The sequence below is a fragment of the Telopea speciosissima genome, chromosome 3, assembly GCF_018873765.1.
Source record: "Telopea speciosissima isolate NSW1024214 ecotype Mountain lineage chromosome 3, Tspe_v1, whole genome shotgun sequence".
In the NCBI taxonomy this organism is placed as follows: domain Eukaryota; kingdom Viridiplantae; phylum Streptophyta; class Magnoliopsida; order Proteales; family Proteaceae; genus Telopea; species Telopea speciosissima.
The window spans coordinates 32,967,469-32,989,205 of NC_057918.1; the positions used below are offsets into that span (position 1 = coordinate 32,967,469).

At 39.9% G+C, this 21,737-nt stretch overlaps 2 protein-coding genes across 3 annotated transcripts; both read right to left on the bottom strand.

Moving 5' to 3' along the window:
* Positions 1-3,945: 3,945 nt before the first annotated feature.
* On the bottom strand, positions 3,946-6,717 carry LOC122653719 (pentatricopeptide repeat-containing protein At5g03800). Of its 2 annotated transcripts, XM_043847655.1 has the most exons (2): positions 6,192-6,423; positions 3,946-6,084 (listed from the first exon to the last, which is right to left on the bottom strand). In XM_043847655.1, exons 1-2 carry the CDS (start codon positions 6,282-6,284, stop codon positions 3,997-3,999), a joined length of 2,181 nt encoding a protein of 726 aa, XP_043703590.1. In that variant the 5' UTR covers positions 6,285-6,423; the 3' UTR covers positions 3,946-3,996. The 2 variants fall into 2 exon arrangements, with proteins under 2 accessions (XP_043703590.1, XP_043703589.1); XM_043847654.1 differs by having other exon boundaries at positions 3,946-6,717.
* Positions 6,718-11,008: 4,291 nt separating this feature from the next.
* On the bottom strand, positions 11,009-17,410 carry LOC122653720 (ABC transporter F family member 1-like). Its single transcript, XM_043847656.1, has 6 exons — positions 17,392-17,410; positions 16,908-17,134; positions 16,597-16,670; positions 16,304-16,514; positions 15,448-15,682; positions 11,009-12,131 (listed from the first exon to the last, which is right to left on the bottom strand). The coding sequence occupies exons 2-6, from the start codon at positions 17,127-17,129 to the stop codon at positions 11,074-11,076; spliced, it is 1,800 nt and encodes a 599-aa protein (XP_043703591.1). The 5' UTR covers positions 17,130-17,134; positions 17,392-17,410; the 3' UTR covers positions 11,009-11,073.
* Between the last annotated feature and the right edge of the window lie 4,327 nt (positions 17,411-21,737).

The window sequence follows — 21,737 nt, forward strand, 5'->3', positions numbered from 1 at the left end:
ATTTGATTCACTAAACCAGTGCTATAGCCATGACAGTTCCAAAAAAGGAATCCGTGATTATGCAGCAAAAACGTTATTGAAACCCAGCTATTTGCTGTTTCTCACTCCTCCTCCTCATGGCTTGCAAACTCAAAACAGCAAGAGAAATAAGCATTTATTTGACTTCTAAAGCCAAAAACCAAACCTGTAATTTATTTTTAATCTCAACCTCCGCTGCCCCCTTCATGGCCCGCAAACTCGAAACAACAAGGGAAATAAACATCTTACTTCTAGAAGCAGACCAGTCAGATGAAAAAATAGAACATAGAAACAGAGATACCAAATGGGTTGAACATAAATTCAGGAGAGAAGTACCCAGGTGAATCAAGCAAAGTAGCAGGGCTTAAATCAGGTGGAACTGTAAACAAAGGCAATGAAGCAGTTGACAAAATTAACAGAAGACTCTGCTTCAGACGTGATTCTCTTTCAGCTCCATCACCTGAATCTCTTTCCTTGGAAGAATTATACAGTGAATAACTAGGTCTCAACATGTAACTGACACTGGCAAAGCCATGGCCCCTGGGAGGAGGTGCAAAATGGATTGAACATCCGACTCAAGATCATTATCGGAGCGGGGCATGGGGAAACAATAGATAGAGAGATAAACACGTTAGGTGGGGGTGGTAATTCAATCATGTGACCCTACAGACAAATTTGATAATCAACATTGCTTTAAGGTAGACGAAAAACAGAACAAATCCACTAAAAGTCTAAAACTCACCATTCCATGTGATATGCATCACATTATCCAACATTACATTCCTGTAAATTGCGGATTTTATGCATTCAAATCATCATACGATAGACTACTGAGTTATAATGTCGAGTGTGCAAAATTCGACATCCAAAATGGTCCTCTCATTTGCATGATATTTGTATCATTATCTAGTCCATCATCAGCCCTGTATACTGCATAGAATTAAAAGTTTTTTTTTTTTTTTTTTTTTTTTTTTTTGGGGGGGGTGGGGGGGGCGCTGTTGGATCCAATTTCAATTCGATACCATAAGACGAGTAAGCACCAAAGGTGAAAGAGATACCTAAAGTGTATAAGCTCAAGTTAAACTCCCCCAAATACCAAGCCAGCATAGCTCAAAAAGATATTACGAATACATGTTCTTGAAATAACTATTAAGTTACCACCAAAAAAGAAATAACTAGTGAATATGAAACCGAATCACAGAGTCCATAATCATATCTAGATAACATGCACAGAGAGAAGTGATGAACAAAACAACGTTTCCAAATCACTGGTGTTGCTACTGTTACCTTACCAGTGATTTCTCATTTGGGAAAGGATAACAAAACCTTTTCAACTCCTCATTCTCACATTGGTCTCTACACTGGGGCATTTTTTTCATTGAGTTACAATGAAATGATAAAAGGGGCAGGGAATCGCATATCAAAACAGAAAGGCTAGGAATCAACTATAAAGCACTCGAAATCAAGAACAGAGCTACACCGAACTCACTCACAGGTGTGGTTGCAGTAGTGCTGCACCGCTGCCTCAATTGCATATTCTAGCACAATGTGGAGGGAACGAAGAGCTTTGCCATGAGTTGTTAACTCAGATCCTTAAAGTATGCAGTTCATTCATGAAACATATATATCAAGAAACTGTAAATAGAGATTGGAATGTTGGGAAGGGCAATAAAAATTCAAACCATAAAGCACAATTCAACTGGAAATTCTTCACTCACTAGATTGTATTTCCAATAATATTCCACGACAGAAAACATAAAGCACAATTGATAAATATAGAAGAACATGATTAAGGCACCACAAATTCTTCTTCTGTTGAGACACTTCTACATAGTTGTAATTTGGTAAAGAGCAGCACAAACAAAGTTAAGTAGAAACTATTACTTTCACTTGAAACATCAGGTGAGCCATTCCACTACTTTCTTAGCTTACTTAGCAACCATCTCTTCCTCCAATGCCTTATTCAGCTTCTTTTACTAGTCTTTCAGTGAAATTATACTCGAATCCGACAAAAACAATACCATCCATTCCAGAATGAGAAGGAGAAAGAGAGAGTACATGAAGAAATTATCTCAAGAAACGGAGATGGCTCTTTCCAATGTCACCGACATGATTCCGGATTTCTAAAACCCTAACCCCCGCCTTTCTTTTTTAAAATATTAACTGCACAAAGAAATAATTTGCTGCATTGGCATTCTTCAGCCATCGATGGCCACTTCAAGGAGAGCTTGAGCCAGAAACGAAGACGACTCTGGATTTTTAAAACCCTAAACCCACCTCCTTTCTTTTTGAATATATCAACTGCACAAAGAAATACTTTGTTGCATAGATGCTTTCAACTATGACAGCCACTTCAAGAAGAGCTAGAACCCCACCGGTGAGAGTTTTTCGTCGGAGAGGGGAAAGATAGGTTGGGAGGAGTATCCTTGCAGTTTACTAGTGTTCGAAATGACAGAAATGCCATTTTACAATGTTTGTCATAAGATTCTATTAAAAAAAAAATTAAAATGTCTAGATTGCCCCACCTGATAGATGTTTCAATGTCTCATCACTCGTTACATATTGGTCTTTTCACCGTTTTGTTATTTTTCCAAACATAACCTACCCTTGTTACCTGAATAACAACCCTAAAATTAATCATCTTCCCTCAAATTAAAGCGATTGTGCATTAAAAATCAAGATCCTCAGTTGGCCGCCCGTTAAAAATCTACGTCAAAGTGTGAAATGTCCAAATTACCCCCATATTCTGGGCATGAGTATTACATTAATAGCAAAGAGAGAGTGGGTGACAATGGGGGATGCATTCTTTCTCTAAAATATCCATTCTGATGGAGTCAAATACTCAAGCTCAGCTACATTTCCAAGAATTCTTGTCAGGTATGGGAAGAATAGACTCCTTCACCAGAAAGAATCATTCAACCTCCTCACATAGACTAAATAATTCTCAGATCAACTGAAACTGAGTCTTGCGAGAGAGAGGAAAATTGGGACGGAGACAAATAGGAAAGGGGAGTCATGTTTGGAGACTATCTTCCAGAACAGAAAAAACGAAAGAAAAGGAAGAGGGAGGGGAGGAACTTGGAGACCTATTTTTCATTGAGAAAAAAAATGCCTCTAAATATAGCCTTAGAAGGCAATTAAAAAATTCAGTGGTTTCATAAGCAAACGTTCTAAATATCAGACATTCCCATATAAAACAGTTTTAAGCAAAACATTACTATTACTACTGTATAGAGAGGAGTTTCTGGCCACACCCCTGAAAGAAAGGCCTTTAAGACCAACATTTGTTCCAGTGATCCATATGTGGATGTATGTATACACAGAATAATTACCAGATCCACTAGCTTGATCTCCAATTGTCTCTGAAGTCTGAAGTCAAAGTATGTTGATAGAATTTCCTTGTAAAAAGTACACCAAGTCCATCAATGAGGCCTTTTTAAGCACAAAATATGGTTGATTTTTCCCACAAAAAACCCTTCTATTTCTCTCCCTTGAAATACACTAGCACAGTGCAAATGGTATCATCTTATGCAAGTTCAGCATTTCCGGAGTGATGGAACACAATGCAAAACTGGGTTCAGACAAAGAGCCATACAGTTACACTTGTAAATGGTTTAATGTGCCTCATTCATGCAAGCTTTACATCCATGAGCCATTAGATATCCTCTTTCTTCAAACTGGTGTTATTGTTTGGTGAGACTTTTGGAGCAGGCTTTATTCACAGGAACAGTTAAATTAGCAAACTGAGGCACAAATGGTCGGCCAATGATTTTGGAGTTTCTTCTCAGTAGAGCAGCCAACCATTGGTTTGCTAAAGTACATGCCACTTTCGTCTTTAAAAATGGAGTGTCATGACAGGACCCCAAAAAATAAATCTTAGAAAGAACAACAGTATTTATAAACATCAAAGACGATGCTTTAAACCAGTGTTTTGCACAATCTAGGCAATTGGTTCCACCATGCTCACCAATTAATAATTTACCAATAATCTCTGCATGAGCATTCACCGTCCCTAAAATTGTGAAAACCTGAAGCATCCCTAAGTGATACCTCTCTCTTTGTAACAATTGAAACATACTTCAAAAATGTATGGCAGTCCCCACAGAGATGGATATTCTTCATAACACGTATTGGTTTTCCATGCCCAGTCATTAGAAGCCCATACGTCACAGCCAACTTGGCACTGTGATAGAAAAGGAAATCCTTCTTTTGATTCTCTTCCACTTCATGAAGAACAAAGCTAGTATCAGGCACATACCCAGCCTTCATGCATTCCAAGATCAGTATGTCCAATCCACTGTAGATATCTTTGGTGTGGAAGTGAGATTTGTCTCTCATAAAGAATGAATGGACCCTGTTTTGATAAATGATCCAGCTTTGACCAGGGAGCTTCCGCAACCCCTTCTCTCTCATCTCCTTCCTTATCCTTTCAGAACAATGCCATCTTCCTGATGCAGAATACAGATTTGCGACCAGTATACCCACTGATGGATCTTGAAGATCCATGGCAAGAAGATGCTTTGCAGCCCACTTTCCTAGAGTTGTATTTGACCTCAACCTACAACTGTCAAGTAAGGCTCTCCATACAGTACTATCAGGCTCAAAAGGCATATTACTGATTAATTCTTCTGCTTCGTTGAAGTAATGCCAATAACCAAAAACACTAACCATAGAAGCATAATGTGCTGAAGTAGGCTCAATGCCATAAATACTTCTCATGGAGAACAGCAAACTATGACAAGCATCAACCAAGTTGGAGCTGGTATGTCTGTACGCTGAAATAATCGAAACTAAGGTGATGGAGTCTGGCTTTATACCCATCTCCTCCATCTTTGACCAGACAGCCAATGCTTCATTGCCTTGTCTATGAAGAAGATGACCACCAATCAAACAGTTCCATGAAATAGTATCATGTTTGGGCATGAGATAGAAAGACTTACTTGCATCCTCCATATTTGCACACTTTGCATACATGCTAATAATAGCATTGCTCACCCCTAAATCAGAAAGAAAACCCGATTTTAGAACATATGAGTGAAGTTGCTTTCCCATCTCATGAAATCCTAACATACCACAAACAGCAAGTACTGCGGTTGATGCAACTTCATCCACTAGAATGTCACCTTCTACTTGCATCATAGAGAAGAGAGATAAAGTCTCATCGAGCTTCCCGTTGCGGGCATATCCACAAATCATCGATGTCCATACAATTGAATAATACTGGCGATTTGACCACTGACTAAACATCTTCTGTGCATCATCCATTCTTCCACATTTCGTGCACATATCCAGCAATGCTGCTTTGATCCAATGATTCGACCCAAAACCGGCCTTCAACATGAACCCATGTATCTGCTTGCTAGCTGCTACTTCTGAGAGTATTGCACAAGCATTAACAACACTGGTCAAAGTGAAATCTGATATTTCCACGCCTTTCTCCAACATTTCTTGAAACAACTCCAATGCACGTGAACCTTCACTATTCAGACAATACCCTGCCAAGAGAGCATTATATGAAATAGAATTTGGATCCCATATCTGATCAAAGATCTGAACAGCAGTTTCCACCAATCCAAACTCCATATATGCATTAAGCATTCCCGTCCAACTTATAGCATCCTTAATTGACATTTTCTCAAATATAGCCACCACATCTTTGATGCTCCCACATTTAGAATAGAACCCAATCAGTGCATTGTTCACACTCACATTAGATTCAAACCCACACTTAAGAGCATATGCATGAATCTCACGACCTTTCATCCAAGCAAAGCTCCCTCTAGAGGCATCCAGGAGAATCGAAAGTGTGAACTTATCAGCTCTAAATCCATCAATTCGTTGCATGTTCTGAAAGAGCTCGAAAGCTCTTTCGTATTGCAACTTCTTCATTGCACCTGACATTACAGTATTCCATGATGCCACATCCCGTTGAGTCATTTCACCAAACAATTGAATGGCATGGTCACTGGAGTCAGATTCCAGATACATCTCCATTAGTGCATTGGAAACATAGATGCAAAAATAGTAAGCAGTTTTGATTGCTAAAGAGTGGATTTGAGAACCCAATTGTAAATCAGAAAGACGAATGCATGCAGTTAAGATTGCAACAAAGCTATATTCATTGGGTTCAATTCCTGAATCCCTCATCTTAAAGAACAACTCTGTGGCTTTACCTTCTCGATTCGATTTCGCATAAGCAGAGATAAGGGCTGTATAAGAGACCACATCAGGCGATGATAAGCAGGCAAAGATCTTGTGAGCATCATCTAAACAGCCAAGCCTGAGGTAAGCTACAATGAGACTATTGGCAAGATATGTATCTCCTTCAACCTTGGCAATTGAAGCATGGATAGCCCTTGCAAGGTCAAAGTCACTATTATCAATTGAGAAGCGGAGAAGATGGTGCCAACTATTGGACAAGGAAAAAGTGTCATTAGATAACAGAGAACTGCCAAGAACCTCGGAAGATGAGTAATCAAGTTGTAGCTGTTGTTGTTGTTGCTGCTGCGGTTTTGGAAGAGTGGTATGTGATTTTAAGAGAAATTTAAAAGAAGAGGTTGTTGAGAAGGGAATTCCAATTGGTTTAGGCTTAGTGAGGGGCAAGCAAGAGATTGATGGAAGGGCTTGGGAGGGGAGCGAAGTAGAGTGGATGATGGTGGCCATGTCACAAAGGCGCCTTTGATTTCCTATTTCACTTCACCCCAAATCATTGTTTAAAACAAAAATTTGTGAGAACTTTGAAGAGTAAAATAAAAATTGGAGGGAAATTGGGCTACAGTGAGGCAATGAGCGGTGGTAACAAAGTCGTAACCATTTTGAGAGATGCTTGCGCTATTTTCCACGGAACTGACCCAAGCCTCTCCGCACGATTCTTCCGCCTCTGACGTTCCATCTCCCTCACTCTCCCGATACTGATAAAAATCCTCTCCAATTTGGATTTTCCTCTCAATTTGGAGATCTACAAGTTCCCTGGCAGTACCCTCAGGGTGATTGACACGTGGACAAATTGCATCCAACGGTCATTTTTTAATCCTCTCAAAAACCCATCTAGCACTAACTCAATCGGGGTTCCTCTCTTCGGGTTTTCTCTCTCACACCTCTCACGCCTCCCTGTCTCACGGATCGGCGTTGTTCCTCTTAGAGGTGAAACAGAGCCGGGTTGGGTTGGGTTTTTTAAAACCCTAGTCCAACCCGGAGTCCTCTTATCTCAATCTAAGCCCAACCCGGCCCTAGGTCGGGCTGAGTTATCTCAACCCAGGTCCAACCCTGTCAGACTTAGCTCAGCCCAGCCCAGTCCAACCCTGATTGACACTGATAGGGTCGGGCTGGATCGGGTTGGCTTTGATTGACCCTGATTTTTACCATTTACATCATCCTATGCATTAAAAAAATGAAACACATGTGATTGGGTATTGGTTTGTTTCATACTCAATTGACTATTAGACTTTTCTTTGCGTTAAAAAACGTAGTCCAATCTTAAAATTGTAAATATTTGCATTCAATAGATAATTAGCCTTTTTTTTCGATAAACCAACAGATAATTAGATACTAAAATTAAATTGCAAAATATACATAATAAATTGTAAAGCATAACCTAACACAGGGCCAGGCTGAGCTAGGCTTAGCTCAAGGCCTCAACCCTGGCCTAGCCCGACCTTGACCCAGGGCCTGAAAATTTCAATCCTAACCCGCCCTTAGAGTTGAAAAATCCAGCCCCGGCCTTGTTCGGGCTCAGGGTTGACAAGGCCAGACTTACACCCCTAGTTCCTCTCATCTCCTCTCCTCTCCTCTCTCACTGATCTCTCTCTCTCTCTCTCTCTCTCTCTCTCGTTGCTGGAGTGTTCCAGCGACGACGACGGTTTGCGTCGAACCAGAGCTTCTCCCCCGCGAGCTGCGAAGAGCCTCTCTCAATTGTTGGTACAAAATCCCAGGTCTACTTCATGAACCGTAGAAGAAAACCTTGGACATGTGGCTGGCCCTTCATCCAAACCTTAACAAAGTCTGCCTGGATCGAAAAACGCAGAAGCACATGTCTTGGGTCCAAGAGCTACACGATTACACCCCCTTGAAGGAATATGGATTTCTGAAAAAAATTCTTGATAAAAACTAAGGACGGTCTGCCATAACTACACTTGGCGATCAAAGAAGCTGAAAACACATGCTCAGACAACAGGCTTTGGAAAAAAAGCCACTTCTGCCTTTGAAAAAAACACTGCAGGCTCCCCGTACAACGAAGAAGGGTTCTTCAACTCCACCTCGACAGGAGACGTGGCCAGCGATCACGAAACTACAGATGCAAATGATGCTGGCAATGCCCCTACCGCAACAATCCCAAGCCCAAGATCAGGAGGGCGATCCTCCCGAGGTGGAGGAATCACCATCGACAAAACCCTACGAAAAGTTAGCTAATCTACGCCTCCAGAGCTAAACGGTGTTAACCTGCGCCTCCAAAGCAAGTCAAATGATCAATATCCCATCACCTTTTATTTTACCTGTCACTGTCTAGATTCTAGAATTTCCATATCTAGTACTCTTACCGTGAGTATTGGAGGAATCGACTCCAATCACGATTGGATTGTAGATTTCAGATGTTCAAACCATATGACAGGAGACAGAGAAAAGTTCCTTTCCATGCCAGAATATTAAGGCAATCAAGTCGTCGTGACAACTAACAATGTGAAGTTACCGATCACCCATATCAGCAAGGCCACTTGCATTCCTCGCTTCAACCCTGATAAAGCTCAATTGCATAATGTCTATCATGTGCCAGGTATGAAGAATTTTTTTTAAATTGTGTCACAATTAACGACTTCTAGCAACTATGTTGTGTTTGGACAAAAAAATGTGGAAGTCTTCTAGAATATTGAGACATCTAAAGCATCAATCATGCAAGGGCAACGATTACAATCTATCTATGTGATATAGGCTGAAACGATATACGCAGAGAAAACCAGATGCAGTGAGATTAAAGATTTGTGGCATGCGCAAGTAGGACACATCGGCTACCACAAACTCAATTAATGCAAACAACAACCAATTGAGCAAGAGTGTCAAATCTTATCATGACAACTGTCTCATTGAAATATGTAATGTAGATCTTCCTATAAAAGGGCACCTCACCTATTGTAATGCATCCCAATTGTATTAGTTGCAAAGAAATAGAGTTCTTGTATCCTTGTTAATCTTTTCATAAAGATCTTTGCAATTCCTTCTCCGTAACTCTATATGGGATGGTCGATTTTTGTGCTGATCTATTTACTAGAAACTCAGAAATCTCTCCCCCACCCCACCAAGCATGCGAGCTTGAGAGTTAAAGTGGTAGAGAAAAGGATCTGGTTTCACACCACTACTTCATCGATTCAAGATGTAGAAAGAGAGTTGAAGGGAATGTATATATAGAGAGGTGAGAGGTACGAGGAGAGATATTGAAAGGTGACTGGTGAAAGACTGAGAGACTGAGAGATATAGTGTGTAACGCATGGTCATCAATTGATTCGCCAAGAGGATAGCCATGAGCTGCTTCCAAGCGAAGCCATTCTCGTCCTTTTTTTTTTATGGAAAAACAAAATATATTACTTAAAGGGAACAGAACGTCTGTACATCATACATAAAAGGAGGAATAGAGGTTCACTTTGTGATAGTAAAAAAAGGAAAGAGCGTAAAGTTCTAAACCAATGATTGTTTTTATGCCTTATATTTACAGTTGAAAAATTAGAGATTAGTTTGGCAAGTTCAAGATAGGAGGGAAGTAGATTCCTGGGAATACACATATCTCCTTGCAGAGTCAAAAGACCATGTAGAGCATGGTTATCTATCCAGATTTCTTTGAGGTAGATTTTATCCTTCAAAAGGTGTTTCCACCCCTGCAAGATTCCGTATTGCTCAGCCTTCATTTTGTCCGTCGAACAAGAAAATCCTGCAAAAGTTAAAACACTTTGTTCATCAAGCAAAAAGCAATAAGCCCATCCTGTTAGTCCTATGAAAGGTCCTTAGTCAGTCGCTTTTGAGGAATCTGTGTGTTGTATTGAAATCGTTCATGACATAGGCGTCAGTGTTGAAGAGAAGAAAGAATCTTCATTCTGAGTTTTGAAGAGAAGGATAAAAAGATAAGTTTCCCAGTACACCAAGGGTAATTTGGTTATTTAAAATTTTTTTGACTCAATGCCATTACCACTTAACTGGGAACAGCTAATGGAATGGGCTAAACTGTAATAGGTTATCAACTTAGGGGAGATCCCGTGAACAAGTGCCTAACACACTAAATAGCTTGTAGTGCGTAAAAAGCCATTGCTACCAGGAGGTCTTGGGTTTTGCCTTAGTTTTAGGCATAACACTGGAGAGCTCTGAGTTATTTTCCCTTACTACAAAAAAAGGAAAAAGAATGACATCCGGCCGTGCGTTTGGACACAGGTACACACCCACACACAGAACCGGGTGACGTTCTTTCTCCCTAAAAAAACGTTACTAGACTCTGACTCAGAGATTTTAAGGTTTAGGATTTAAGGCAGGTTTTGAGAAGGATGAATAGAGTTTAAAAAAAATTTGATATTCCAAGTTTCCATCTACATGGTTTACACAATTGATTACAAAATTTTCCTTTTACTTGCAACCATACAACCAAAAATGGTTAATAAGAAGTGAAAATGGAGGTTGTAATCCTCAAAAGTATGTTCTCAATTATTGTTCACGTACAACTCAAGAATCAAAATAGAAAGACACATGTCAGCATCAGCACTGCATCTGCCAAAACAGAACCTCTTTAAGGTATATTCTTTAGGGATATCAACCATCATCTATCTTACAATAAATAAAGATGGTCTAACCATAGCATCTCTTAACCCAGCCAAGCACAATTGACTGCCACCAGCCTCAATTAACTGCTCTGCTGCTTTCATGTCATCTACCTTCAAACTTTGAGTGAACCATCCACCTGATAAAGATATATCATAGATCCTACCTAAGCTTTTACGATATTAGATCTCCTATATAACCATATTTATATGTACTAGTATGTCAAGGCAATGTCATCCCCAAGAGCCTATTCCCCTACCTCTCTCAATCAGATAGACCAGCCTTCCTCCTGAGGTGCTCCTTAAAGGCCATGATATCACCTTCCCATCTGGTCACAGCCTGGTTCTCACATACCCATATCTCTTCTGCTACCTGGTTGATAAGCCTGAAGTCATGGCTGACCAGAACCATACCCCCATCCCACTCGTTCAGTGCCTCCGCCAGTGAGTCGATCGTCTCAATATCCAAATGATTGGTTGGCTCATCCAGCAACAGCATGTGTGGCTGTCTCCACGCCAACCATGCAAATATCACCCGACTCCTCTGGCCATCCGACAAATTCTTCATTGGCATCACCTGCGCTTTCCCCGTCAGCCCAAACCTACCAATAATTGCTCTCATCTTCTCTTCCTCGTTGCCTGGATATTCCTTTATCATGTACTGTAGAGCAGACATCTCCAAGTCCAGCTTCTCCGTCAAGTGCTGATGGAACTGCGCAATCTTCAGGTGGTTGTGCCGCCTGACCATGCCATCAAGGGGAACCAACTCCCCCGTCATCAGCTTCAACAATGTGCTCTTACCAGCCCCATTCGGTCCCACCAGAGCTATCCTTGAATCAAGATCCACCCCGAAGTCAAGGTTCTTGTAGATCAGATTGTCAGGTGTGTAACCGAAGGTAACCTCCACAAACTGGAGCACCGGTGGAGGTAGCTTCCCTACATCAGTAAAACGGAATACCAACACCTGGTCCCTTGCCACCTTTTCTGTGAGACCACCCCGCTCCATCTTTGCCAGTGTCTTCTCTTTGCTCTGTGCTTGCCGTGCCAGCTTAGCAGATCCATGCCCAAACCGAGCAATGTACTCTTTCATTGATGAAATCTGTTCCTGCTCCCACTTGTATTGCTTCATCTGGTTCTCCTCAAGTTCCGAACGAGTCTGAACATACTGGTCATAATTACCAGTATAGATCTTCAGCTTCTTGTTCTGCATATGGATGATGTTTGTGCAGACACCATTCAGGAAGTCCTGGGAGTGTGAAACCACAACCAAGATGCGTTCAAAATTTTTCAATGTCTCTTCCAACCAAACACAAGCCTCTAAATCTGTTACAAGGAGTAGAAAGAATAATGAATAACTGGAATAACTCAGCTTTATACAATATATTAAAAGAAGTTAGTTAGGGATCACATCAACTAGTAAGACGTTGAGAACATGAGGAAAAACATGTCAGAATTAACAGAATCACCATTTGGAAAATGAAATGCAGCATTCTATTAGGAAGTACAGTTCTGACTTTCCTTCTAGATCTAAGGCATTAAAGATTAAATTTTCATCAATGATCAATATATAAATCCTGCATATGTTATTTTACATTACATTGGCAGCAATAAGTAGTTACTTGTGGGAAGGAGGGGGCTGCAAATAAGAGTACAGATCCTACAAACCCTCCACAGCCATGAACCAGCAAAAATGGCAAGCAAAAAACAAGGGAACAATGTAAACTATTACTGAGCTAAAATTATAGTAATAATAATTCAACATATTTGTGGTACCAATCTAGCCCATCTATCTGAGTAAATCATATTGATAATGACCATGTAGCCAGTTTTTCCAATCACTCATTCCAGAATTCCAAAATTTCTTGTCTTGATTTGAAATAAAATATTCTGTGTTTCAAAATATTTCTTTAGAAGAGGGTTCTCTGAACAAGCAGGGTTCACTAGAGTTCCACACATTATTTTTTTTTAATTCATTGTTTCTCTTTCTGTAAAAATATTAATATAATACTACATATGAAGAGGCGCAGTGCATGGCTTAGGCTCAGAGAGCCTTTTCCCATTTCTTTATTATATCTTTAAGAAAAAGAGATGTCCCGCGACATTGAAGTACAGATCTCAAGTTATACTTATTAATACCTTGAGCTTGTGACAATTTGTAAAAAACATATGCTTCTGAAAAGGAAGATGGAAATTAAGAAATCTATGAATTCTTATTACTAATATTAAAAAGAGATTTTATTATTGTCAAAATAAAGGTTATTGTATTTTGATTTGTTTCATTAATTTCAAGCTATAACAGTCAATTTCTTTGAAAGTGATTTACACATTCATTTAATAATTCACTTGCAATTCATCCCCATGTTCCACGTTTAGAGTGTATCGAATCAATTGATCTACATCTTTCAATTTAGAACTTGAAATACTACCAGCTCACTACTTGAAGCCCTAGCCATCAGACTAAAAAAGAAAAGATAGGAAAGAATTCTCAGAAGTATATCAACACTTCAACCAGATTTATACATTTGAAGATGAAATTTATATTAATAATAACACTCCAAAACTTGGGATGTCATAGTTGTCAAGGTGCCAAGGTGAGCCAAGGTGGTGGCTAGGTGCATTGTGACCTAGGCGACCAAAGCATGTGTATAGAAAGAACATACGTTTATGTTTGGGTTTTAAAGTTTACACTACTCAACTGACTTCGTAACATAATAATGGAAAAAGAACGCTGTTTGGTCATGTGGCTCCTGTGTCCAGACATAGGAGTGCACAAAATTACCACCCAGCCCCTACTGAAATAAAAAATCCCATCCGTGTTGATACCCGTGTGCGCTCACATTGGCCCCCGAGCTGGTGCAAGGGCTACACGACCAAGTAGCGATCTCTTGCCCATATCATAAATATCTTATTGCATTATAATATGATAGCATCTAAACCAATGATAAAATTCAAAAAATAAAATATATATATATATATATTAGTCATTAGTTGATGAATATGGTGTGCCATGCCTAAGTCAAAACCTCGCCAAGGCAGACAAAGCAAAGCCTTGCCCACCTAGGCAAGCTCCATATTAAGCACCATATTCACCAACATAAGGCGACCTCATGCCTCAATCATCCCAACACACCTGTCATCTAGGCAACACCCTCATGCCTCAATCATCCCAACATGCCTGTCATCTAGGCAACACCTTGACAACCATGTAAATCTTTAGATAAAGAAAATTTAACATGAAGTTCATTACCTCAGAAACAGATATCATTTTTAAACCATCCCCTAGAAGAATGACATTTGGGAGCTCCAATACCGTGCAGGCAGGCCCATCTGGCGTGGGATATACATGCAGAGAGATTTCTTTCTGCACTCGTTCTTTCCAACAAATTGGTATTTGATTAATCCATAATAGCAGAGACCAATGTATTTTTATATGCATGATGTTTTGCTTACTCTCAGGGAAATTGACAGCCTCTGTGTGTGTGTGTGTGTGTGTGTGTGTGAGAGAGAGAGAGAGAGAGAGAGAGATTGTGACCATGTGACTATGCCTAACCTTGCTAGAGATGTTTAGTCTATCATATTATATTAGAAAGGGCTGAACCGCTACATGAACTTCTCCATTAGTATTGGAAGGTAAAATGGTGAGCTTTGCAACACCTGACACCTACGTCGGTGTGTGTTCCATTCCAAGATAGATATTCCTTTGTCTCCTAAACTTGCTGCATCATCTCTCTCAAACACACACACACACACATACTTCCCTTCCTCCCTCTCACCATGACATCTTTCCAGACTTTTTTTTTACACTTCTTTGTACTGCTTCATTTTGAACACCAAAGAAGCTGAAACTCAGTGCAAATCACGCTTTTACAGGGTCCTAAAGGAGTAGGCTGAGTAAGTCTCAAGTAAAACTACCAGATAAACACTCAAAAGTTGCAACTGCATGGAATCACTCCAATCCTATATGGGAAATGCAACTAAAACAAATAAATCAATATCTAGTTTTACCCTCAAATAAGCATTCATCATACCAGCAAAGAAGAACAAATGATTGACCAACCTGGTCTGAATATCATTCATCTTCGTCGGTAGATTCTCTTCTCATCTCCCCTGATATGAACAATATAGTCAACCGTGTGAACAGAATTATATTTCTTCATGGCAAATTCAGTCAAAGGGGACACTTCAAGAACATACAGTGGAATAAACTGTTCCTTGGAGAATCACTGACTAAACGATACTTGAGGTTCCACTTGGTCTATAGTGTCGTGAGTTGGAGAAAAATAATGAGTAAATATCTTATTCTTCCCCCACCTTCAAGAATAAACTCCCCAACTTCACAACTTCATGGTTTTTTATGCATAAGCTTCATGGCAGTGGCTTTAGTGAGAGAGGCACTGAAGCAGCTGAACGACTTTCAAATAGCCAGCCAACTCTGAAGAGGACGCCACAAGATCTTTCTATTCATTATTCCAGTAGAAGGTTGATAAAAAGGCTCAAGCATAGAAGACTTAAAAAGCTATAAATGTTCATATATTTTGATTGCGAATCATGAAGAAACAAAGGATAACAAGGCAAGTGATGAAAGCAAAAAGGTCTGTTAAATCTAAAGGAACTAGAGAATGAGGCAATGAAGACTTACCTAGATGGTTTGTGGGTTCATCAAGCAAAAGGATAGTTGGGTTCATGAACAGAGCCCGTGCTAAACCGATCCTCATTCTCCAGCCACCTGAGAAATCTCGAGTTTTCTTAGCTTGCATATTTTTATTGAAACCAAGACCATACAAAATCTCAGCAGCACGTTTCTCTGCAGTTGATGTATCCAAGGCTTCCAAACGCTCATAAATGCGCTCCAAAGTCTCTCCACCACCTCCTTCCTAAAGCAAAATGAAAAATAAAAAAACTGTTATTAACATATCAAGTTCATGGTTCTAAGATGCTAAATAATGGGCATGAATCCTTTAGCTGAGCACCCCTAGAATATTGAGGTAAGCAGCTTCAGCGCTTTTACCTTCTATGCAACAATTTAGTTGGTGCTCAAACTTGGTTTACAACTGCCTATATCGCCTCTAATTATTTCATAAGTTCCAGCTCAAAACAGTTCAATTTGATCAAAATATGGATGTGGCTGATGATTCAATAAATGGTGGGTACATATATTAGGTTTCCAAACCTGACAGCTGACAGATAGCCGATCAACAATGGTTCTCTATCTATCCAATAGTTGGAAGAGCAACATTAGCCATCCACTGGTTTGATTGCATCAAGTAGAAGAAAAAAGCCACTAGATGGTAGGCAATATGGTTAAGATAGGCCAGAAGATCTAACATATAGACAATCCAAGGGGTTTATATCTTACTTATCAGTCAGATTGGCCAAACCACCCCTAAACAGAAGAAGCCGCCACTTATCAAGGTAACTTCCTTAGGGTTAAGAATCTAGAGTGTCTTTCCCATAAACAATATATCAATAAAATTTGTGAAGTTACTTGAACACACCTCTGCTGCAAGGGCTTCAGCTTCTTTTTCCAATTTCAGCCTCTCCTCATCACAGCTTATTACAGCATCCAAAGCAGTCATGTCAGAAGCTTCAATCTCCCTAGTGAGGTGATAGATATCCATGTGTTCTGGAATAGGAAGCTCTCGGTTCCCTATTGCTGCAAGGAGGGTAGATTTCCCACATCCGTTCAGTCCAAGTAATCCATAGCGCCTGAAAATTATAGTATTAGTGGCAAGCATCCACTTAATGTTATGAAAGAACAAGACGACTAAACTGCAAGTTGATGAACAACCTGCCAAAATTAAGTTCCAGCTCAGAATCCACAATGAGATCATGACCATGGAAGGTAACTGATAATGACTCTATCTGCACCATAACATGAACCAATTAGCAATCTGCAGGATGTTTACCTGCTTTAGTGGTGAACATAATTTAGAAACCTACGTTCAAGCGGCAACCCTTCTAAACCCGTATGGTTATGAGAGATTCGTGCATATTTACTTTAGTCCACATGCAGTCCATAAATATTGGTTTATCGATCATATAGAAGAAGTGAAATATCAAAAGAGAGATGAACGAAAAGCCGGTGAATATCGGACTTACACGAATATCTCTAGACAGGGGATGAGAACAGAGCACACCAGTGCATGTCCGATCGGATATCTCAAGGGACCCGACTCCATTGGTTAACTTGTCGACTCCCCCACCATTCTGGGCATCTGAAGCAGCAGCAGCCTTCGATGATCCAGCAGCTTTTCCTCCTCTCTTGGCAGCTGCAGCAGCCTTCTTTTGGGCTACCTTCTTCTTACTCGCGTCCGAAACCATGTTTCCTGTTGAACCTATTCGTTAGAAACCCTAATTAAGGTATCTAAAGTATAACCAGAACTCCAAATTCCAATAATATCCGACAGCGCAGACATATATCTAAACCATCAACCAAATCTCGAAAAAGAAGATGAAAAATTAAATAATTACAACTACAATATAACAAAACCTAGAAAATAAACCCATAAATTGCATAAGAAAGAAGGTCACCTCAGGAAAACAAGTACAAAATTCAAATGCGAAAATCCGAAAAGAAGCCAAGCTCAAGAACACGTTCTTCTTCAGGCTTTACTTGCTCTGCTTCCTCCCTCCCTTTGGGGGATTTTGATAGAAATTTTGCCTTCAGAAGTATCTGCCTCTTTCTTCCGCTTCTTCTTCCTTTATCTCTCGGAGAAGGAAAAGACGGAAAAGAAAGAAAAGGAATAATCGAAACCGATGAAGCAGGGCTTTAAGACTGTTTGCAGCAGTGTTAGTTGGAAACTTGGAATACAGATACTTATAAGTGTGGGATATCACAGTGTCCACGTGTCTTCAAGCCAGCTATGGCAGTCCTGTAACTGTCAGGATCTAAGCTATGTCGGTTCAACTTTGACCTTCGTCATACGGAATAGCAATTTTATTAAAGTTGGAGGGGTAAAATCGTACTTCTGAAAGAGAGGGGCCGGTAAGGGACTAAGGGTTCAATTGGTTTAGTTTTGCTCGGTTTAATTCGATTCAAGATAAAATATGTAAAATCTGAAACCAAATCAAAATTGAATATTTTTCATAGCCTTAAAACAGAATCAAACTAACGATTCGGTTTTATTTGGTTGTTATTCAGTTTCATTCAGTTGGTTCATGCACGGTCTTGATAGTTCGATTTAAGTGATATAACTTTTTGGGAGAAGGAACGCCATCTGGTCGCGCTAGACACCCCATCCCTGCACCTAGACACAAGAGTGTGTAAAATGATCGCCGCTGTCATTTCACACAGGGGTGGTGTGTTGCTGGGCAACCAAGTGGCATTCTCTTTCCCTAACTTTTTTTTTATGGGATAAAAACAACACTAAACCAAAGAAAATAAGTCAGTTACATCCATATGTCCAGCCCGTTGCTTAGATCTAGCAATTACAACAAGACGATAAACAAGAAACATTGCTAATTGTCTTGTTTCACAAAATCTATTGTTCCAAAATAAGGGAAAAACCAAAAAAGATCTATACTTGGTGGTGTTTCCTATGCCCTCTCACAGGACACCGTGAGATGACGTCTCTGTCCCATGAGTAGATACCTAGACGTACTCACCCATTGGCACAGATGCTTGTGTAGAGTGTAGAGATCTCTTACCCATTCAAAATTGTACACTGAAGAAGCCTATTCGTAATACACACAAAGGCTCACCCTGCCTCACCAGAGTTAATATCAATATTCCTAGCACACACTACAATACAATTATTGGGAGGAGGTAGACCCAAGTGCTCAATCGGGCTAAGTTGCCCCCGTTTTGAGGTAAGCGGAGGAGCATTTTCAGGTAAACGTAAACGAATTGAGTAATATTCTTCATATTATTATGGGGATTATGAGAGGATAAGGAACGCACACATCTATTTCTTTTAGTCTATAAAAATTGCAGGTGACCACAAAGATAGACAGAAAAACGTCAACCAATTGTCTTTGGACAGCATGGGAATTGCACAAAATGATCCATGGAGGTATTCCGTTCTTCACCTCAACCATCCAGTTTCCGAAATACGTTTAAAAAAAGGGTAAAGTACACGTACCCCCTATAATGCACCCAATATTCCTCGTACCCCCTAAGCGACTCAATATTCCATGTACCATCCTTCAATATTCCACGTATCACCCTTGCTTTACACCCCAAATGCCAGATAGGTTCAATCCGTCAAATACCACCGTTAGATGCCAAAATTTTGATCATTTTACTCTTTGCTTTATTTTCTTAAATTTGAAAAGACTTAATTACCCTTACTTATTTGTTGTCCTAAACTAATTGAAAATGACCATTTTACCTTTTATTTTATTTTTATAAATGAAAAGACCTAATTGCCCTCATTGAATGTATTACCCTAACCTAATTTGAAAACACTATTTTACCCCTAAATATTTGTTCCTAAAAGCCCCAAAATGCCCTCACCTTCCCCAAATCATCATCTTCTTTTACATACCCACCACCACCACCACCACTGCCACCCAACTCGACAATCGACAATCGACAATCGATAATCGCCGCTGCCACCGTGAACTAAAGGGAACCCGTTTTTGAATAAAATCTGGAACCCTGCAAGCCTGCTTCTCCTCGATCCGACACTTGCAACAACCGATCACTGAGACAAAGAACACCTTTGCTGAGAAGATGAATGGAGACCCACGTTCGATTGCAAAAATTTCAAGTAACAGCAACTGAGGATTATTACAGACATATTAATACTTCAAATAAAAAAGGGGTGAAGAATATGAGAGAAGGGAGAAGATGGGACGATGGAGTTCTGGTTATGGGATTGGGGTAATCAAAGAGAAAATAAAAAAGGTTTCCGGTGTTGGATTTGGGTTTGGTTGAGTGGAAAGAGAAAATAGATGGGTGGGGTTTGATATGGAATAAAAACTAGAAAATAGGAATTGAAGATAAAGAAGTGGGTTCGGTGGAGATTAGAAGAGGGATTTCATCTCTCGGGGGTTTTTAGATGGAGAAGGCAGAATAGGGTATTGGAGATTGGGGTTTAAAGATGGGAAAACAAAAAACAAATGGATTTGGTAGGTCTCAGAAATACGATGGAGATGGTAAGAAAATAAATCAAAATAAAAGAAGGAGAAGTGGAGAAGAAGAAGACGATGTCGGACGAGAGTCTTCTACCCCGGCTCAGGGAAGCTTCGAGCTTTCTCGTCTCAGTGCTCCTTTTTTCTTTTACTCCCTCACTCTGCTGCTCTCTGTTTCTCTCATTTGTCTTAGAACCCAAAGCCAATGGTGGGTGGCAGTGGCAGTGGTGGTGGTGGCGGTGGCAGTGGTGGTGGTGGGTATGTAAAAGAAGATGATGATTTGGGGAAGATGAGGGCATTTTGAGGTTTTTAGGAACAAGTATTTAGAGGTAAAATAGTCTTTTCAAATTAGGTTAGGGTAATACATAAATGAGGGTAATTAGGTCTTTTTATTTATAAAAATAAAACAAAGGGTAAAATGATCATTTTCAATTAGTTTATGGCAACAAATAAATGAGGGTAATTAAGTCTTTTCAAATTTAAAAAAATGGAGCAAAGGATAAAATGATCAAAATTTTGGCATTTAACGGTGGTATTTAACGGATTGGACCTATCTGGCATTTGGGGTGTAAAACAGGGGTAGTACGTGGAATATTGAGCCGCTTAGGGGGTATGAGGAATATTGGGTGCATTATAGGGGGTACATATACTTTACCCTTAAAAAAAAGTACAGGAAAGGAAGAGGTGTCATTCAGTTTCCTTATCCAAGTCATAGAAAGGACAAAGATCATCAATATTCATAAATCTACTCAACATAGCTTTAATAAAACACCTCTATTTAAAAGTTTCCATAAGAATATCAAAAACTTAGGGTGACATTGGGATTTCCAAAACAATAACCAAAAGGACACATTACCAAACTGAATAGCCGTAAAATGCTATTGCTCTCCTCGGAGAGATGAAGTGACACAAGAAACTAAGCGGATTAAAGAAAGGAGGAGGTCAATCAAAAAAAGAGATGTTAATTGGTCAAAGGTCCAATTGATCACCGTATCTATATTGTAATATGCAGTGCGCAAATGGGGTGGTCTACAATCAGTGGTTTTCGCGTGAGTTGCTCAAGCGAAGAAAACTACAGGGGTGTTTAGAGACCAGCTCGACCGCAGGGTGGTCGTAGAGCAGTTAGCGCGCTCATGGACATTGTGGCACTGAGAGCTCCTAGTTTCAGGAGTGACCATGTTTGTTTTCTTCCCTTCTACTGACACTGAGCTAGTTAGCACACGTACTCTTCTGCTGAGCGAAGCAGCGAGCCTACTTAAATAGCTTATGCTTACCAAGCCTAGTCTACTAAACCGTAAAATGCTATTGCTCTCCCCGGAGAGATGAAGTGACACAAGAAACTAACCGCCCTTTTTGTGCTAAGAATACCCTTTTTAGTCAAAGGGTAGAAAAGGGAGTCTTCATGGTACACATTAGATAAGGGGATGGACAAAATCTTTGAAGGATTTTTATCCTCTGAGTGCACCACACTTGAGAATCCAACCGTCCGCCCAACATTGCCCATGTTAAAAGACACGACTGCCCATGTTTTTACGATTAGGTTTATAAGTGTGGTGCACTGGGCAACGCACCACACTTGAGATGATAAAAATCCTCATATATTTGGAACTCTCACCTTATTAGGCTCCCAAGATTAGAATTTTTCAGTTTGAACTTTTAACATCAGAACTATCCATTCTATTCTTCTTTCCTTTCGACGGATCATTTATTTCTATCATGCAATTTTGCCTTTTGGCAGTTGGAGGCTGGCTGGTTTTGATAATCATATGAGTACTTTTTCAACAATTGAGCATTGGATTTTATTTCTTTTCAGTTCTCAAGATTTCCTTTCTCAATGAAAGTGGCGAAGGACAC

Excerpts from the sequence above, each read along its gene's own strand:
- LOC122653719 (XM_043847654.1), bottom strand. The coding sequence starts at position 6,681 with ATGGCCACCATCATCCACTCTACTTCGCTCCCCTCCCAAGCCCTTCCA.
- LOC122653720 (XM_043847656.1), bottom strand. The coding sequence starts at position 17,129 with ATGGTTTCGGACGCGAGTAAGAAGAAGGTAGCCCAAAAGAAGGCTGCT. Across the intron at positions 16,671-16,907 it reads CCCTGTCTAGAGATATTCGT|ATAGAGTCATTATCAGTTAC; the intron begins GTAAGTCCGATA and ends GTTATGGTGCAG. Across the intron at positions 12,132-15,447 it reads TGAACCCACAAACCATCTAG|ATTTAGAGGCTTGTGTTTGG; the intron begins GTAAGTCTTCAT and ends TCCTTGTAACAG.